Here is a 19345-nt window from a genome sequence, read left to right as displayed (position 1 = left end):
GGATTTCAACTACTGAAAATGTCACATTTAAACAAACTGTCATCTGTGTATAGTAAGTCTTGCCCATTTTATTCAGTACTTGAATATGAACAACTTGGTACATTGGCAAAATGGTCATGTACAGATCGATCACCCTTGGCTGTGTGCATCCTATTTCTACAGCATCTGAAATCCGATCTCGGAGAAAGATTCATCATTCTGTGTAAAAGCTGGCATATTGCTGCTGCTAAACCCAGAGGGCACTGTGACTTAACAGTCTATCATGATACGGCTTCACTGCTGTTTTCTGATACAGCACTTCATTATTGCTTATAAACTTCAATGTGGTGCTCAGAAGGGTTTATTTTTGCCTCTTCAGTGGTGCCTGGTGTTGGAACATTAGGAAGATGACTCCAATGGCCCCAAGGGGGATCCAGACACAAAATGGTCAGTTGTGGAGCTTTTATAAACTCAGAAGGCTAAACATTTTTCTCTTTGATACCACTGCATTCTATGTCACTCTTTTTTGAGCCAGTTCCTAAATTCAGCAAGAAAGCAACAGCATTTGGAGAACTTTTATTTACTCACAAATAGTTCTAAGCAAAATGAAGCTGGCAGTGGGGGGGGGAAAAAAAGGATCCCAGAGAAATAAGATTCATCATGGAGCTATACTAGATTGAAAGTATTTGAAATGTTATTGTTGGGGAACTTTACCTCTATTTATCAAAACATTTTCTGTATTTTAATAGCATTGATCATATATTGGGAACTTTCTGTTAACTGTGTAGCATACATAGAGTGTACGGCTGTTCTAATTTTTAACTTCCATGTGAAAGTTTTGGTATGTGCACTTATAATGTTTTCTTGGGTCTTCCTGTCTTGGAGCCCCGCCTCCTGATGGCTGGGACAGAAGGTTTCTGTCTGAAATAAATCTTGCTTTGCTCACTGGAAGAAAAAAGTTTCATTGTGCGAAGATACCAAAGTTATTTATTCGTTCTACTGTTGATGGTTTTGTTGACTAATTTCCAGTTTGAGTCAGTTGTAAACATTATTGCCGTGAGTGTTCTACTATATATACTTTCTATTAGGTGTGTACCTAAAAGGGCAATTGTTGGCTCACAAGGTGTTTGTGAGGGTATTTCAAAAAGATCGTGGGAAAAAGAAAATAACACATTTGGATGCAAAGATTCCTAAAATCCTTGAATAGTTTTGCCACGATATCATTTTCTACAAACTTTTTGAAGACCCCTAATTTATGTATTTCCCTTAAGTTGATATTGCCAAATAATTTTTCAAGGTAGCTATAGCAATTTACACCTTGGTATCAAAGTCTAGTTGCTGAATCCCTAGTAATACTTCATCTCAATTTTCTTCATTGTAATCACTCTTGTAGGTATGCATTAGTGTCTCAGACTTACAATTCACAAAACATTTGTTGCTGATAAAGTTAAGTGACATTTTTATGTTTACTCAAAATTTCAGTATGCAGTTTTATAAAGTGTATATTCAAGTCTTTAGCCCATCCTACTAGAGCTTTTTTTATTGGTGTATAATTTTTAATTCTAGAACCACATTCTTTGTCAAAATCTATTTGTGGTGAATATCATCTCCCATTTTGGAGTGGATTTTTGTTTCAGTTTTTGATGGTATCATTCCTATGTTCTTCTTTTTTTTTTTTTTTTAAGATTTTCTTATTTATTTGACAGGCAGAATTGGAGGGGTGAGAGAGAAAACAGACTCTACCTCTCAAACCACTATCCATTCCCCAAAGTTTATATAAGAGATATCTATGGAAATATCTATAAATCCAGATTTTCTGTCTCTCTTGAACCTCTTTCATATTTTGATGGTAGTGTATTACACCTGCCATGCTTGTTACTGAACAAGAAAGGTTTACTTACTAATGCACACAAAAAGTCATCTGTGACACTATTCAGGTGGTCAGCCACTCAGAAAAAAAAAAAAGGTATCTAAGTGGCTGACCAGCCTGGATACAGGGATGAAGACTACCCTGTCTTCGAGTGGGATCAGAACTGACCTCAAGATGTTCACGGACAAGGCAATTTGTAATTTCTCTGGTCTCTGCAAAACCATGTTTGGATTGATGTTCCAATTTTGGTTCCACAGAGAGGGTGCTTGCTCCCTGTTGGTTCCAAGTGTTTCTCTGCAGAGCCTAGGCTAGTTCAGCTGCTGGGACTCCATCCAGTTGAGACTGACTTAATCCAGCCTCATGGCAAAGCCCATAGAAACAAGGGAGTCTGTTTTAGTAGCCTGGCTTTTATGGCTGGTACCGATTGTTAAAGAAGAAGATGGGAAAGTTTCCAGGAAAGAAATGGGAAACACAGCAGTAGGATTTGGGCACTCAGGAGTGTCAGGAGAAGATTAGGTTAAGGGGACAAGAGCCCACATTCAGATATCCTGCCTTCTCGGCCTTTTGGCTAAGATCAAGTGCAGATATCCTGCCTTACATGAAAAGTGTTAATGGACTTGGCTACTTACGCTCTCCTAGGAGATAGCATAGTATCCAGAAATAGGAGTAGTTTGCAACCACAGTAATTGGGTGTATGTCATAGACTTAAACAGTTTGAACAGAAAAATCTCCGTTCTCTTACGAATGCTGTATTAGAGGGACTCTTATTTTCCTCGATTTGTAGACGAAAACATACACATACAAAAAAGTGGGGTCACCTGTCCAAGGACTCAAAAGAAGTGGTAGACCCAAGGGCCAACAGCGTATGAACAGCGTCATCTGGCAAGCATGCTACAGTGTCCTGATCATCCCAGAAATCGTATGGAAAATAAATAGAACACTTGAATCCCTGCTTCAAAAATTTGGAGGAGGAAATTGTATCTGCCTAAATGTTCAGAATGTTTCTTATTTAAAGTGTGGGGGTGTCTTGCAGAATCTTCTTACAATTGGTAGAAACCAGTACTCTGTAAATGCGTTCAATGACATAGCATCACCTCTGTCATGGAATGATGGCCTGGGCTTTTAAAGTCAGATGAACAGGAGTTTGGACATGGGCCCTATCACATACTGAATGACCTCTTTCTACATCTTTTTCTTTCTGTCTGTTTCTCACTCTTTCTTTGTTTTTGTTCTTTTTTGTTTTTAAAGATTTAGTTTTGAGAGGCGGAGTGATGGGGAGAAAGGGAGAAACAGAGAGACAGTAATAAAGGTTGCTTTCATCTGCTGGTTTACCCAGAATCGTTGGAATGCCAGGGCTGGGCCAGGCCAAAGCCAGAGAGAGGACTAGAGCTCCATCTGGGTCTCCCATGTGGGTGGCAGGAGACCAAGCAATCCAGACTATCTTCTGCTGCTTTCCTAGGCACACCAGCATGGAACAAGTTTGGAAGCTGAACAGGCAGGATTCAAATCAGCATGCCAGTACGGGATGCCAACATAGCATCTTACCCATTCCCACATCAGAACACCACCCCATCTTTATCTTTATAAACCTCCTCAATCTTATCTATAAAAGATCAATAGCAATGCAAACATCATGTAATCATAATTACCTGAGGTAAAGGAAGATAAATTGGCATAGACCCTGCACACAGTTTAATATCATAAAATGGTTGTAGTTGTTATTTTCTGAAAAAAATTTTAAAAATTCTGTCTCAGTTTATAATTCCTGCAGCTTTGAGCAGTCTGCCTTATTGGGCTTTCACAAGTCTTCATTGAAGTAAACAAAATTATTTAAGGAAAATAACTTTTAGATCCATGTATCCTAGAATCAGGTCTCATAGAATACTATATATCTTATCATATATTTTAACCATTTCAGTATCAGACACTACATTAAAGCTATACAAAATTTCAACTAATTCCCAGCAGTAAACTAGTCAAGATGTTGAAGGTGGAGATTCAACATCTTAAATCCCTTAATTTGATGCTGAAATGCTCCTGTGTATAGTCTGAAAATACGTTTACATAATTAAATGTTATTGAAGCTGAAGAATTTGTTGAACATGGTACAGTATTAAAACAGAATTTTATAGAATGAAAGTCATAGAGTATATACATATCATTGGACATATTTATGTAAATGAATATATGAAGGTTTCAAAAAGTTTGTGGAAATGCACATTATGAAAAAAAACTGCATGGGCTTTGAAAATTTTACCCCAAAATTTATGGTTTAAATTACATTTCCTTTTAACTTTCTGAATTAGCCTTGTGTATTTGAAAATTATATACATAGTTTCCAAGAATTCATGGATACAGATCTGCCATTGTGGTGCAGCAAATTAAGCAGATGCTGCAAAGCTGGCATCCCTTACAAATAACACTTCAGTTCCTAGCCACTCTGCTTCGAATCCTGCTCCCTGCTGGTATGCCTCGGCCTCAATACTCAGGCTCCTGCCATCCATGTGAGAGACCCAATGTACCCTTTGGCCTGGCATGCCCGCAACCACTGCAGCCATGTATGGAGTGAACCAGCAGATGGGAGATCTGTCTCTCTCTCTCAATTATTTGTATCATCGCTTAATCTCCTTACCTATGAATTTGATACTCCTGGTATATACTTACAGGTATGTAATATGCTTAAGATCGTACCTGGCATATAATAGGTACTGTAAAAATGTTGTGTTTGTTGTTACTATTGCTTATCTGTTCTTTAGAGGTCAGCCCTAACACTTCACTTGGGAGACTTTATTTGCATTCTAAAACATCCTTTTCTCCCACAGTGGAGGTCTGCCCCTTTTCTCTAACTCATTAGCTGCTACCTTCTCCCCATCAGTGCAGAGGGGAACTTGATCCTTATCACTCTCTGTCCTTTGGGGCATAAATTTCTCTCCAGAAATAATTTTCTCCTCCCTGTGAAATTTTGTACACCCTTCTCCCTTCATTGAATTTCATGTTTTGTATTTTTTGTTCCTACACATGTATACTTTTTGTTCCTACTTTTTCTTCCTGTTAACTATTTGTTAGTTCATTTCAGTGAACCTCCAGTGGGTGGTGGGCAAACATCCTCTCTCCATTACTTATTTTACCATTAAAATGAAATTTATGGGAAGGATTAGTTGCAAAATGCAGGGCAAAGTTTGTATGTACATAGAATTTCCATAGTAAGATTAGGAACTGTGAGATCTTTGGAATACGCTTACTGTGTGTATGTATATTTAATTTTAGTTCACAGTTTGAAAACCATATACATATTAATTGAGTGCTATTACAAAAAGTCTTTACAAATGATCAAGACATTAGTTAAGCTGTCCACATATGAAAATAGCAGTGTGAAAGGTATGTTATATCACCACCCTTGCACTGAAATGTATTTTGTTTTCAACCTTCCCACCCCTGACCATCTGCGTTTTCAGTAATATTGAATGTTTTTGGTGGGGTATAATGCATTTGGATCAAATTTTTGCTTATGACACCCCTCTCACATTTGTGTTCCCAGAGGTGGAGAGAGAGGCCTTTACACAGCAGCAGAAAAACACTGGAATAAAGTGACTGAGGTATCAAAGCATGAAATAACCTGTGCAGAAAAAGGACTCTGTCACCATTTATTTTCCATGTGCAAAAACTTCCTTTGAAGCAATCAGTCTTGGTGAAGTCCTATTAAACAGCAGGTTTTAAAAGCGATAACAGCAAGGTTGAGGTGGAAAAATTGATGAAGGCAGAGTTTATATTTATTCAGATGATCTACCAGTACTTTAAAACAATCTGTTTTTAACATGGCAAATTGTTTGTCATTAAAATGCTAATGAAATGGTAAACAGCTGCAAAGTTTTTATGCTAATGAGTGGTGGCAGCTAAGTAGTTCTCAAGCCTTGTTTTTATTAGCATAGAGATTTGATTGGGTAAAGGGATCATTGTGCATTTTGACCTTTCAGATGGAGCAATCTGTTTGTCAAGCTCCCTGTTGAATTTTGTTTGAGTTTATTAGTACAAAGTGACTGTACCCTGGCCCTTATAGGCCCTGAGTCACCCAATGTTTTAGAGCTGCTAGAGTGGACTTAGAGGAAGAATTTGGCTTCCCTTTGAGAAACCCACATGGCCAAACAATTATAAATTTACTCATCAGGCAGTTTTAGATGATTGTATTTATTTGCTCTTTGGGCTTTTAGTAATTTTAGTGCTGATGCATTATACAAAGCCAAAGCTCTAATATAAGAAATATCTCTCTTTTCAATATAATAAAAATTTTTGTTCCAAACTTTTTGTATATTTTAATGAATACACTGGCAACATTTGACACATTGACTTATCATCTTGGCTCTATAAGCATTCTCCTTAGCAATGCATATTACTAATTAAAAGACCAATGTGTGATTAAATAAGAGGGGTAGTTTATGAATGCCCAGAGGAGTTCAGAGTGTTTATTTAGGCATCAAGAAAAAAAAAAATTCACTGTTCAACCTGTGTCTATCTGATTCCCTTTTTTTTTTTTTTTTTTTTTGCTGAATCCTACTCTACATACTCTTATGGGTGGAGCTATTGCAGATCAATGCAGTTGCCCTTCATTTCTGTCTCTGTGTATGTTAATATATTAAGATCAATGCAAATGTAGTTGCGCTGTCCATTACACCCTGTTGCCAATAATGTTTTGGAATGAGTTGAAATATGTGTTTATTAAGGAAATCCATTTCAGAAAAAACATTTCTTTTAATAGAAATTTTCACTATTCTAGGACATCACAAAAGAGATTGGTGGAAATGCTAATAGTTGAAACAATTTATCCTACTATTCATTTCTCCCTGAAGTCAGTATGGAATTATAAACATGTAATTGTTATGTGAGCCTATTCAGGTATGACAGGAAATTGGAACCCTCATGCACTGATAATGATCATTTAAAATACTGCAGGCCTGTGGAAAATAATTGGCCAGCTCCTCAAAAAGTTAAACTCAATCATTTTCAAAATTCTACTCCTAGGTAAACATCTCAGAAAACAGAAAACATGTCCATACACACTCTTGCAAATACACTCTCAGAGTAGTAATATTCAGAACAACCAAAAAAGAAAAGTGAAATCGAATCAGGGCCAATACTATTAGCTAATGAATAAATATGCAAACTAGAATATTATTCAGCCTTAAAAAGGATGAAGTTCTGATACATGTTGCAAACTGGGGATGTCTTGAAACCACTGTCAAATAACAGAAATGAGTCAAGAAGTACCATGTGCTGTGTGATTTCATTTAAACGGAATATCCAGGATAGACAAATCTGTAGATTCTGTGGTTACTGGGAGCTAGGGTTATCAAGAGGAGTTACAAAGTGGGCACTAATCAGTATAGGGTTTTCTTTTAAGATACCACGAAAATCTTCATAAATTGTGATGGTTGTAAAAATCAGTGAATGTCCCCAAAATGTATGGCACTTTATGAGGGTAGATTGTCTGTTATGTGACTTATGAAAAGATGTTGTTTTGTTGTTTTTGTTACTGAAAAAAATGAAATAAAAGCATGCCAAGGCCTGCCTGTGTCTCAGTAAGCCACCTGTTCCTATACCTGTACTATAGGAGGGCAGTAGACCAAAGCAGAATGCTGGCTACAGAAGAGCGTTTCAGATCTCCTTCTTATGTGTTAAACCAGTGAGCTAAAGAGTGGTAGCTAAAGTAATTGTTAAAAGGAGTACTCACTCAAATAACACAAACTCAATAAAATAGGAGTAGAAGACAAATTTTGAGTGTCAGAAATACTACTCTTTACCCACAAACTAACTAACATTTGGATTACTTACTTTCCTTGAAGTAAGGGCAACTTTTAGCTTTCTGCTTTTTATATTTTTATGTTCGAAAGCTAGAGACAGAGAGAGAAACAGCATGCAGGCATATTCCTATTTACTGGTTTGCTTTCCAAATGCACAATGTCTGCAAGGGTAAGCCTGCACCAGGGCTGAAGTTGGGAGCCAGGAACACAAGTCAGCTCTCCCACACAGGTGTAACAACCCAGTTACTTAAGTTATCAGCCATTCTTGTTACCAAAAAAGCCCAGTGGGTTCTTTCCTCAGCAGTGTTACTATAGAAGTAAAAATCCGGGAATCTGTTGCAGATGGAAAGGTTTGTTTGTGAAGGGATCAGGTGAGCAGGGAAGGGAGAGGAAAGGAGAAAGCACCTTCCAAGAGGAAGCTGGGAAATGGATTGCCTTTCAAACGAAGGAGTGACACCAAAGGCTTGAGGGAGGGTCTTGGGATTTTAAGCTTTCCCTGACCCCTCCTTGTTGGGCAGAAATCTACAAGTAAGGTGTTCCCCATTGGTGGTCTTTTAATTGGTTAGAAAATGGTTGGGAAATGCTTGTGCTGCCCACCTGAAGGTGTGACCAAGACCTCAGCAGATCTGGATGGTCTCTTTCTGATGTGGTACAAGCATATTAAAGGGCATCTTACCCACTAGCCAAAAGTTTGCACCTCTTGTTTCTTTTATCATTCTCTTCTCTTTTCCTCTGTTTTTTCTTTTTGAGAACAAGCTGAGTTCTAACTTTCTTGAAAACAGACAGTAAGTAGTTTTTTTTTCTTTCGTGAAAATCCTATAATAGAGTCTTATTTGCATAAAACATACCTACTAGCCATTCAGAAACTCTGAATAGTAAAGGGCATTTAGCTTCGAACCTGCTCCTCCCCTCTTCTCTCTGGTGTCCTTGGCTAGTCCAAGGTAACCTTTGGACCATAGGGCCTTCTCCAGCTCCACCTGCCAGGAGGATCTGTGTGCAGTGAGTCTTGACTGAGTTTGAGCAGCACAGGGCTCTGGCCAACAAGAAATGTTCTGCATCGCCGTCCTGAACAATGAGGAAGAAGAGCCATTTAAATGGCCTGACTAATCCCGTGCCTGTTACTTACCTCCAGCGTAACTCTTGCTTACAGATTGCAGCTCAGTTGTCTTGTGTTGGCACTTTGGTCGGATGATGGATGTGAGTTGACAGTTTGAAATCATTTTTTTTTTTTTTTGTTCTTGGCAGGCAGTACATGCCACACTACTACCCTTCCTGCTCTTGTGCGCACACCTACCCTGATGATGCAGCCTTCACTGGATATCAAACCCTTCATGCCTTTTCCAGTGGACAGTAGTTCTGCTGTTGGTCTCTTTCCAAATTTTAACACAGTGAGTAAATGCATTTTTTATTTCCTTTGTGCCCTTGTTCATCTCTTTTCTTTCATTATATTTTCAAATAGACAATAGATGTATTTCTTTTCAAAGTGTGTAATTTTGAATCATGTATTTGTTATGCAGCTCAGCTGTATTATGGGATATGTTTTACCCATGGAAGTTAGAACAAACAATAACCAGCATGTGAATTCCACAAATGAATTTTCACCTGTTGCATTATATAGTTTTGATAGATTTGTGGTGGTCTTAGAACCTGTATTATTTGTAGAATGTTGTTCACATGTTCAGGAACATAAAAGAAAAAATAACGTATGCAAGCTTTCTCTCATTCAGTGTAGTTTTATTTAGGAAATATCTTAGATAACTTGTGACTCACACAAACAGAAGTTTCTTTGAAGGACGTTGTAGATTATATACATTCTATTAACAAAAAAAAAGGAAGGAAGGAGGGAAGGAACAAGCGAACGAATGAACGAAGGAAGGAAGGAAGGAAAGAAAAACCTTACTTAACGTCTGTTAGTTGTTTGCATGATCGTCTGACTTTCCCTTTAAAACATGTCAATAAGCATTAGCTAATCACTTATAATTATCAGTGTTCCTCATTCATGTCAGATGACCTTCTTTTATTTGAGTAAAAGGCATTTTTAGGTATGAACAGTAGAGCCTGACAGCTTTCAATAACAGGATTCAGCATAAAATCTGTAGCCAGATTTTAAACTTTTAGGGAGAGAAAAAGCTGAAAACAATTCAAATGATTGCAAAATGATGTCTGTTCAGTGATAAATACAGTTGGTTGGGTCATGATGGTCTTCAGGAATGATACAATCATCTAAATCATGGTGTAATTGTAATAATAATAATAATAAAGAATTACATTAGCAACACCGGCAGACAGCCAGCATCTGAAGTACTGTCAACTGTTTCCTTTTGCAAGCTTATCTTCTGTATGAAGTGAAAACAGCAAGAGGATATTTTCCTCAAGGGTTGCAAATAAAATTTGCTGACAGGCCTTCTGTCAGGGCCTAGAGTTGTAAGGTAATTAGGGAGGAGCAGATCAGCCAACTTTTTAAAAAACTTTGGCCTTGACTTTGTGAGTAAACAGTTGAAGGTTTTTGTGTTTAAGGTTTTCAGAGACAAGTCAAGTAGTTGAAAAAAAGGTTGTAAAACTGGGCATTGTTTCTGGCTCAGTGGAGCAGCACGGTAAGATAAATCATGCCTGCTGTGGTCACATAAATCTATTGGGAGTGATACTCTCATAGTACCACTTGGTGCCATTTCAGAGAGCAGGGACTCAAGCATGCCTGTCGTATCCTGCATTAAAACGCGTGGTAAATTCCAAGCACAATTCAATCACACTGTACTACTTTGAATATACAATTGGTGCTTTTTTTTTTTTTTTGATGTGGACATGGGAAACGGCTTCTGTGCTCACTACATGAAGCTCCTGCTGCTAGAAAGCAGCAGAGATGATGAGGTAAGCATCAATAGCACCTGCCATGGCTTCTCTTTCTCCTGCCCTCTCTCCTCCCTTTCTCTTTATTTTTTCTCATTCAGTGAAAGTACTTACCTCAACGACGTAAAGAGAACATTAGCATCCAGGGAAGACTGAGAACATTATTGTCTCCTATCTCCCTGCATATTCTTCCTCTTTTTGCCCAAGAGAAATACTGTCAGCAGGTGACATCCTTCTGTCCATCCTGCTTCTGAAAGTCTCATGTGTGCAACTTACCTAATGGGTCACCAGTCACAGTAGATTTTTCACAAATGCATTTATATGTTTATGACTGTTCTGTAAGTTACTATTTTTTCTAGTTGTCAAGATATAGTAATATACCTCTTTGTTTTTAAAGTTCGTTAAACAGAAAAATCAAGGGGTTATTTTCATCAAAGTTTTATATAATATAAAAATATACTTTCACAATGGCCTGTTATAGTTATGCTCTCATGCTATTTGTTTTTTTATTCTATACATAGCAATTCATCTTCTGATACACTGCAGTTAAGAAAACCCAAAGAAAAATTCCATTAATAGTTCATTTTCTTTCTTAGAAGAAATGTTTAGTATTCACATAAAAATATTGCAAGGAACTTGAAGTGAGAATGCTAGATGAATTGATAAGTTTATTCCTTTTATATTGTATCCAAGGCTTTTGTTAAACAGAAAGCCTTCCAGGTAGTGTACTAAAATTAAGTCATTCAAAGTGGGTCCCTGTGTAATCTTGTAAAGAAATAAATTTATTGATTAGATTTTCTATTTTTTTTATACTTTGAGATGCAATTTGAATTAATCCTTTTTCCATCGGCTTTTCCATTCCAATATGTATGTGACTATAAATTTCCTAGGATAATGTCAAGTAAGTCATAAAATTGTCCACATATGGCTAGGAAGACGTTGTTAAGTCATTGCACTGGATTAGTGTATATTTGTAACGATTTACATTCTTCGGAGGACTCTGACCTCAGAACTTTTTAGTATGGTTATCATTCCCATTGTCTAGAAGAAATAGAGTTAAAGGAAGAACTAAGACCTGAATTAGAACTTCCAACTTCTCGCTTCTTACACTCTTGTCTCTTTTGCCCTATACCACCTCCCACCTCATTCATTATGAACAAAACTCAATCAGAAATCTTTTGTGTTCTTTTCTGGAAGCACAGTAGACAATTTTCTGAAAAAAACGCATTCAGTAGAAAAAGCAGATAGTTTTTAAAATGTGTACTGTCGACCTCCACAAACAATAGTTTTGAAGCAGAATATGTTTGAAAAACAGCTGTAATTTCTTATTGACAAAATTTGAAAGAATATTGTACTCAGTGGTCCACTTTGTTCTTTGAAAGTCACAGTAAATTCTATCACATTATTTTTAACCAAGATTAATATGAGCCAATCACTGTATTTTAATCTTCTAATCTTAACTCTTACTCATAAAGGAATAAAAACACTGTACTCTGAAACTGTGTCTGAAGGTTTTTAAAGTTTGACATGTTCTGTTTTAAATATATATGAAGTAATAGCTTCTTCCTTTTTAAAATAGTGGCATATGATAGTGTTACATGAGAAACATGGCAAGAATGAAATGAGATTTTGTCATAGTCCAAGATAGAACGGGTGCCTCTGCATTTTACGTGAAGAACAGCATTTCACAGCATTAGCTTACTGTTTCTGTGGCCTTATACTCCATAATCAACAAAATTTCTCAGTGCTTACGTATGAAAAATGAGGTAAAAAATGCCAGGTGCTATCTATGAAGAATTACAAACAGATATTAAGAATATGAACTTTTGGCCATTGATAATTTATGATAGGTTACATGTCAAAGATGTGTGATTGGAGAACAGGGAAGTTAACTATGCTTTGCATGACACATCACGGTTTTGAATCATTTATATGTAAAAAACTATGTGAACTCAAACAAGATGATTTTTAAAATAATTTTGACTTTTATCTATAAAATCTAATAGGCTTCTCTGCCTGGGTAGCTACTAATGATCACTACTGCCACTGCCACACACTTTCAAGTGTTTGTCCTTCAGGATTCAGGTTAGATGTCATCTCTTTCCTGGGAAGGCTTCTATGACTCAAGTCTTGGTTAAGTCGACTCTCTAATAAAATACTACCAGCCTATCTCAGTTATAGTTGATGTCACACCACAGTCTAATTATTTGATTATTCACCTTCTTCACTAGAATATCAGGGTTTTTACGGAACAGACTATATCTTACTTATCTTACTATGTCTGGCATCTGGCGTAGGTACTCAGAAACTTTTTCTTTCTTTTTTATTATTTTATTTTATGACACAGTTCCATAGGCTCTGGGATTTCCCTTAAACCCTCTCCAAGCCCTCCTCCCCCCACATATTGATTTCCTCTATATTATTACAGTAGTATTGTTCATAAACTCATAATGTCATCATGGATCATTCAGAGTCCAGCATCTTATTGTCAAGATAAATTTAACAGAGAAATAGAGAAACTTTTTTTTCTTAAGTAAGAAATGGAAGAAGGGAGAAATGGAAAGAAGAAAAAACCCTGGTCTTTGCATTTCAGTGTTTGCACTCCCTTCATAGCACAAGGAATACCAACATTTCTGAACCTCTTCTATATTCCAGATGACAAATCAGTGTAAATCCTAGAGCTAATAGCTAGACATAAGCTTATGTTATCTCTAAGTTTTGGATTTTTCTGCGTGAACCCAGCATAAACATTTTGGCACGTGTTCTTGTCTAAACCATGCTTTTGATAATATTCATTTGGAAAACAAAGTTATTAGGTCTGGATTTTTATTGAAACATAATGTATGCACTAAAGAGTAATATTTTTTGGAGGAAGATAAAATGAAACAAAATATTTTTGTGCCCAAGAAACTTGTGAAAAGTAGAATAAGTATACATGGAAAAGACAAGATAATGAAAAGCAAGAAATATTGACCAAGTTGGAAATAGTTATTGAGCTTAATAAGAAATACCAGGAAGAATAAATTTTTTGTTTATTGTAGGGCCACTTTTACTAATTTTTGTTTTACTTAAAAATTACCAAATGCTCCATAGTCATACTTTAATTGTTACATGTAATATTTAGGGAGCTGCCAAAAATGTATACAGTTTTTTCTCCAATAGAAGTTGGAATTCCTGTCTCCTTTACTGTAGGCCCAGTTTTCATCTACATTTGCCAGCATCCCAGATAATACTGATATTTAGTTTCCCTTAAGAAGAGGTTTCTTCAAAATTAATTTTTTACATACTAAGGCAGACAATATTAACTTAGAAAATAAGTCAGTTTAGAAGACACATTTGTACAGAGAAGATAATAATTCAGAAAGTTTGTAGGACATGTAGAATAAAAGAAAGGATTGTTTTCATGTAAATTATTTTGAAATCCATGCATAGCTTCTTTCATAATAAACAATTCCTCCGAATATTTTGAAGGTCTGTATTTTTAAAAATTGTACCTGAGTAAATTTATCTCTTAATTCCATATCTATGTGTTTTTTGTTCTACCTTTGTACAGTTACAAGCTAGGTGCCCATAAATTCTGTATGTTGAATCTCTGACCCCCAGTGTTGTAGTATTTCCAGGCATGACCTCTGAGAGGATTTTGGTGAGATGTGGTCATGAGGGTAATAAACTAATGATAGGATTGCTGCCCTTAGAAGAGACACCAAAGAGCTCCCATGTCATTTTGCCAGGTGAAGACTCAGTGAGAAGGTGACCTACCACAAGCCAGGAACACAGTCAAGCCACCTGTATAGAGAGGAGAGACAGAGTAGAAGATCTTTATTCACTTCCCAAATGGCCGCAAGGACTGGAGCTGAGCTGGTCTGAAGCCAGAAGCCAGGAACCAGGAGCCAGGAGCCTCTTCTGGGTCTCCCATGTGGATGCAGAGTCCCTAGGATTTGGACAGTCCCCAACTGCTTTCCCAGGCCACACGCAGGAAGCTGGATGTGAAGCAGGGCCGCCAGGATATGAACTGGCGTGTATGTGGGATCCTGGCATGTGTAAGATGAGACTTTAGCTACTAGGCTACCACAACGGTTCCAAGGAAGAGTTTCTTTTTAACACTCATGTATTGTGTACTTGCACGTACATACCTGTGTAACTCTGCAGCTATGGTCAAGAGCAGCCTTGGGACTGCACTCACCTGTCAACTTCTGTGACAATTGGCAAGTGCTTTTCATGCCTATTTACTTGAATTGTGTTTATAAATCTTGCCATGCTTTTGCAATTGCCGTAGGAAAGCACAAGTGCAAGGGAAACCATGGCTATTTTATTCCAGAGAGCTCAACAATTCTCTTTTTGTGAAAAATAATCTGATTTTTACTACCTACCTTCATGTAATTCTTTCAGTGACACATAAGCAAATATGTGGAATTGAACAATGATAATTTCTAAGTATAAGGTCTCAAACCACAATATGGCTCTTTGAAACATCCACAATGAGCTCTAACAAAAGATTTTTGTGATTTCCATTTATTTTAAAATTCTGAATCTTCTGAAGTTCTCAGAGGTTCATAGTTTAGAAATATCAGAGTATTTAGATATTTTCTGTATGAGAGCAGAAATAATAATTTATTTGTTAAGGAGGTCTGTTAGAAATTAGGGTTTAAAGAGACTTTTACTTTGCTGTGAATTCAGGTCATGCTTCTCATGAGGTATTAGTGTAAGGAGACCTGGAGTAAGCCAGGACATTTAATTTTTTAAATCTTCCCTTAGTACTTTATCAATTTAACAAAAATCCTTATTTATTAAACATTTCAGCACATACTTGTCTCTTTTCTTTAGGTTGAATATTTTACCCATGCTAGTGCTATCCAAATGTGTGTTTTTGGCAACTCTTCTTTTACGTTCTCACAGTGCTTGTGGCCATTAAAAAGTTTTGCATTTCATATTTCTTAGGATACTAGTGTGCTCAGCTGACTCTACTGGGACTGACACTTTTATTCCACTAAGTAAAAAAGAAAATATGGTTGAATTTCTATTTTTTACAGTCTGCTTTAAAATATATTGAAGGTCAGCATTTTAATATATTCTAAGAAATTATATAGTATTAAAATGTACTAAGATGAAAATTTTGTGGTTACACAGAAACAGTTGAAGCCAATTATCGATACCCAATTATTGAATATTGATAAGTAGACAGCAGCACTCCCCAGTTAATTAGAAAATATATATATTGTTTTAAGAAACACTTAAATGTGATACAAGCTAATTAAGATTCTTTATAAATTTATAACATTGAATTTTTGCGCTTAAAAATGTTTATGTCCCAATTAAATTTAACAGAGGAAAAAAGTATGAAAACCTGATATTTGGGAGGAAAAAAAAACACAACATAATGATTATTAGCATTGTTTTCTCTCTCACTGAATATATAGATTTTCTTTGTTAACACTTATAGATCAGTGTGCCTTTGTAGAATGTACAGTTGCCTTTCTTCTCTTCCCATAATAAATCAACTGTTGAGGCTATCTGGGAGACCTCATTCATTTACAACCACTTACTGTATTACAAATTCCAGTGATTTGTTCTAAGGAGAGAGTATAGCTACAAATGAGACAAAAATTGTGCACTGTCTGGTAGACATGATCTCTTCCTCTTATATTATGCACCATAGCAAAATAAAGGATCCTGCTCAAAGTGAACAGTTAATTGAGATGATAAAAGCTGCCAAGAAATATCAGATTGAGATGGTCCCAAAAGGTGAGGAAACATAAGGTTTCAGGAAGCTTGGAAGAAACATCTCTTGTCCCACCATGCTCTGTCCTCTTGTGTGTCCTAGTCTACTTTTATTATTCTATTTCTCTTTCATTATCCTAGTCTCAACCTCACATGGCTCAGAAGCCTGCTTCTTCAGTGCTAGAGTTTCAAGGATTATGTGTACTTGGAGGGGACATCAGATTTTCTGGCAAGACAGATCTTTGGTCTTGGCATCACCCCAGTTCAACATTTTTCGAGAGTAGAGTCAACTTGGAAAAAGTGGCTGTGTCAGACCTTCTCCTTAAAAATTTTTATATTAACCTTAATTAATTTTAACATACCTTCAGATGATTGAAAACAACAGTCTTATTCATAGCTTTCTCAGTAACTGTGCCTGTATGTTTTTGGGGTAAGGTGGAAAAGCTCAATACATTAAAAAAAATTAGAAAAACATAATTGTACAAACATATTCCCTCTGGCCCAGAAAAAGAATTCTGAATTGATCACTCTGTAAACACGAATTAGTAATGATGGTCTCTGAAAAGCTCCTATCAAAAGCTTGGGAATCCACTTGATAATGTAGATCCATTTTTCCTTGCCTCTAAATTCTTCTGTTCAACTTTGTAGAAAATATACTTGGTGAGGAGAGCACATGTTTTGGAATATTCCAGTCCCTTACTTTTAAAGTTGCCATTGAGTGTGCTAAAGAAGCATTGGCACACTGTTTGGCATTCTGTGAAACTTCGACATCTTTACAGTGCTCGGTAGGAATTTTGGAAAAATACTTTTCTTCCCCCACAGATTGAGCTTTCAATTTAGATTTTCTTAACTTTCAATGTTTTGATGTTTGAATTAAAATGATAAAAGCCCACACATTATATTAATGGTGGCTTGCCCTTACGAAACTGTAGTGTCACAAGGTTTTAGCATAGTTTAGACATTTTACAATTAATTGTTTTAATGTACCCACATGTGAAATAGGCTTTGTATGTCGCTTATTGTCTACTTTTTGTAGATCATAAGATTGAAAAATACAAATTCAAAATTTCCATTTCTTTTACTAGAAAGCTATATATTAAAAATGAAATAGTATATCGCATAAAGAAGTGCTTATCTATGTCATATATATCCTGCATTTAAATATATATACTTCTAACGAGTTATTCATGTGGGACATATTTTTTCAGTACCCAATAAATCCTTGTGACTCCTGAAGTCAATTTGAAAATACTCTTTTTCAGCACACTCTGTTTAGGAGATAGATTTGTCTTGTCTGCTTCATGCAGCTTTCTCTTACAGAGAACACATTTGCCAGGGCCAGGTAAAAATCGGACTGAGGGAGTAGAAATTCATCTGAATGTTCACAGGCTTGATGTTTTCAGACAGAAGAGGTACACAGAAATTCTCCAACAGCTAAAAGCACATGTCTGGGTCTAATCGCTTTTTTTTTTTTTCCTATGCAGACATCAAACTTCCATAATATGTAGGATGATTTTTCATCATAACAACTTATCGAAACCCACAAAATCTCCATTTCCCAAACAAACTTGAGTTATTAGGTGCTGGAATTACTTCTAATAATTGCTGCCATGTAGTATACTTTTGAAGTATTTACTTTCTAAAAAAGTGGTGGCACTCATTTATTTAGTATGTCTCCTCATTCATCAAATACAGCCTTCCTCCTCTTAAAAGCCACTTAGAGAAATCTTGCTAACCAGGGAAGAATAACTCCCCTTGGCTTGTTCCAAAGCAAGCCTTGAATACTGTCACCTGGCCTTCAGACTGCTTCAAGGCACTCAGGGAACAGGAGCCAGATGGAGGAGACAAGTATGTGTGTTCTCTATAATTTCCTTCATAAAGGATAAAAAGGTGAATGGCTGTTAGTCACAAGACACTTGTCTGGAATCACTTCCTTTGATCTTAAGAAAAATCACTGTCTTCCTCTCTCTCTCTCTCTCACTCTACCCTTCAAAGAAATAAGTAAATATGTATAAAAACTCATGATGATCAAATGACATGAAACCTGTGAAAAGACTCTGAAAACATGACACTCTATTCTTATATGTGTTAATATTCCTTCAATCTCATCTTCCTAACTACCTATCCTAAATAAAACCAGTTAGGTATTTTACTCTTCCTAGCTTTTGTACATTACAGCATTCCTAATGAAGATAGATGGTAAGGATATACATTTGGCTTAAGCAATTGACACTCTAGTTTAAGGTTGTTACACCTGGTCCTTAGTGGGTAGGTATCCAGCTTTTGTTACCTATGATATATAAGTAGGGCATACTTCAACATCAGTATCACTTGTCTAGGGACTGACATTGTGGTACAGCTAGACAAACTGCCACCTGTGATGCCAGCATCCCCCATGAACATTGATTCCAGTCCTGGCTGCTCCACTTCCAAACCAGCTCCTTGTTAATGTGCCTGGGAAAGCAGCAGAAAATGGCCCAAGTACTTGGAACTCTGCTGCCTGCATAGGAAACCTGAATGGAGCTCCTAGCTCCTGACTTTGACCTGGTGTTCTCTAAATGTTACGACTATTTACAGAATGGACCAGTGAAAGAATGAACTCTCTGTCTCATTCTGGCTCTCCCCCTCCTCTCTCTATCTGTAACTCTGCCTTTCAAATATATAAATAAATCTTTTAAAAATAGAGAGAGAGAAAGAGATTTGCTTGGCTAGGGACCAGGTGTCATGACACAACTGGTTAAGCTACTGCTTGCAACACTGGCATTCCAAAAATCCAGTATATGAGTGCTGGTCTGAGTCCTGATTGCTTCTGATCTGGATTCCTATAAATGCATCCAAGAAAGAACAAGTGAAATCCCAAGTACTTGGATCCTTTCCACCTCTGTTTGGGAAACTCAGGTGGAGTTCCTGGCTCCTGTCCTCAGCTGAGCCGCTGCTGTCCACTGAGGCCTTTGAGGAGCAAACCAGCAGATGGAAGATCTCTGTCTGTCTTTCCCTGTCTCTATTAAAAATCTAGCTTTCTAGTAGGTAAGTCTTTAAAAAAATACCATTGCTTGGCTCCCTGGAAACAATAAAGAGGAGCTGTAACTGAATTTTGAGCAGGGCTGGGGAGACAATGTATTGAGTGGAGGTTTGG

The 19345-nt window shown here is 36.8% G+C and overlaps 1 protein-coding gene across 4 annotated transcripts in view; it reads left to right on the top strand.

Moving 5' to 3' along the window:
- ZNF385B (zinc finger protein 385B) overlaps positions 1 to 19345 on the top strand; it is a 292597-nt gene that overhangs the window by 194027 nt on the left and 79225 nt on the right. For 3 of the 4 annotated variants that reach the window (XM_040972125.1, XM_040972124.1, XM_040972126.1), the window contains one exon: positions 8890 to 9032. The exons of the other annotated variant lie outside the window; for it this stretch is intronic. In XM_040972125.1, coding sequence (XP_040828059.1) covers positions 8890 to 9032 — 143 coding nt within the window. The remainder of the gene's footprint in view (positions 1 to 8889; positions 9033 to 19345) is intronic. 4 annotated transcript variants of the gene reach the window in all.

Source organism: Ochotona curzoniae, unplaced genomic scaffold, assembly GCF_017591425.1.
Source record: "Ochotona curzoniae isolate NIBS_2020 unplaced genomic scaffold, NIBS_Ocur_1.0 contig_2210, whole genome shotgun sequence".
NCBI lineage: Eukaryota > Metazoa > Chordata > Mammalia > Lagomorpha > Ochotonidae > Ochotona > Ochotona curzoniae.
Note: the sequence above shows the minus strand (reverse complement) of the source record. Positions and strands in the feature narration are given on the sequence as shown.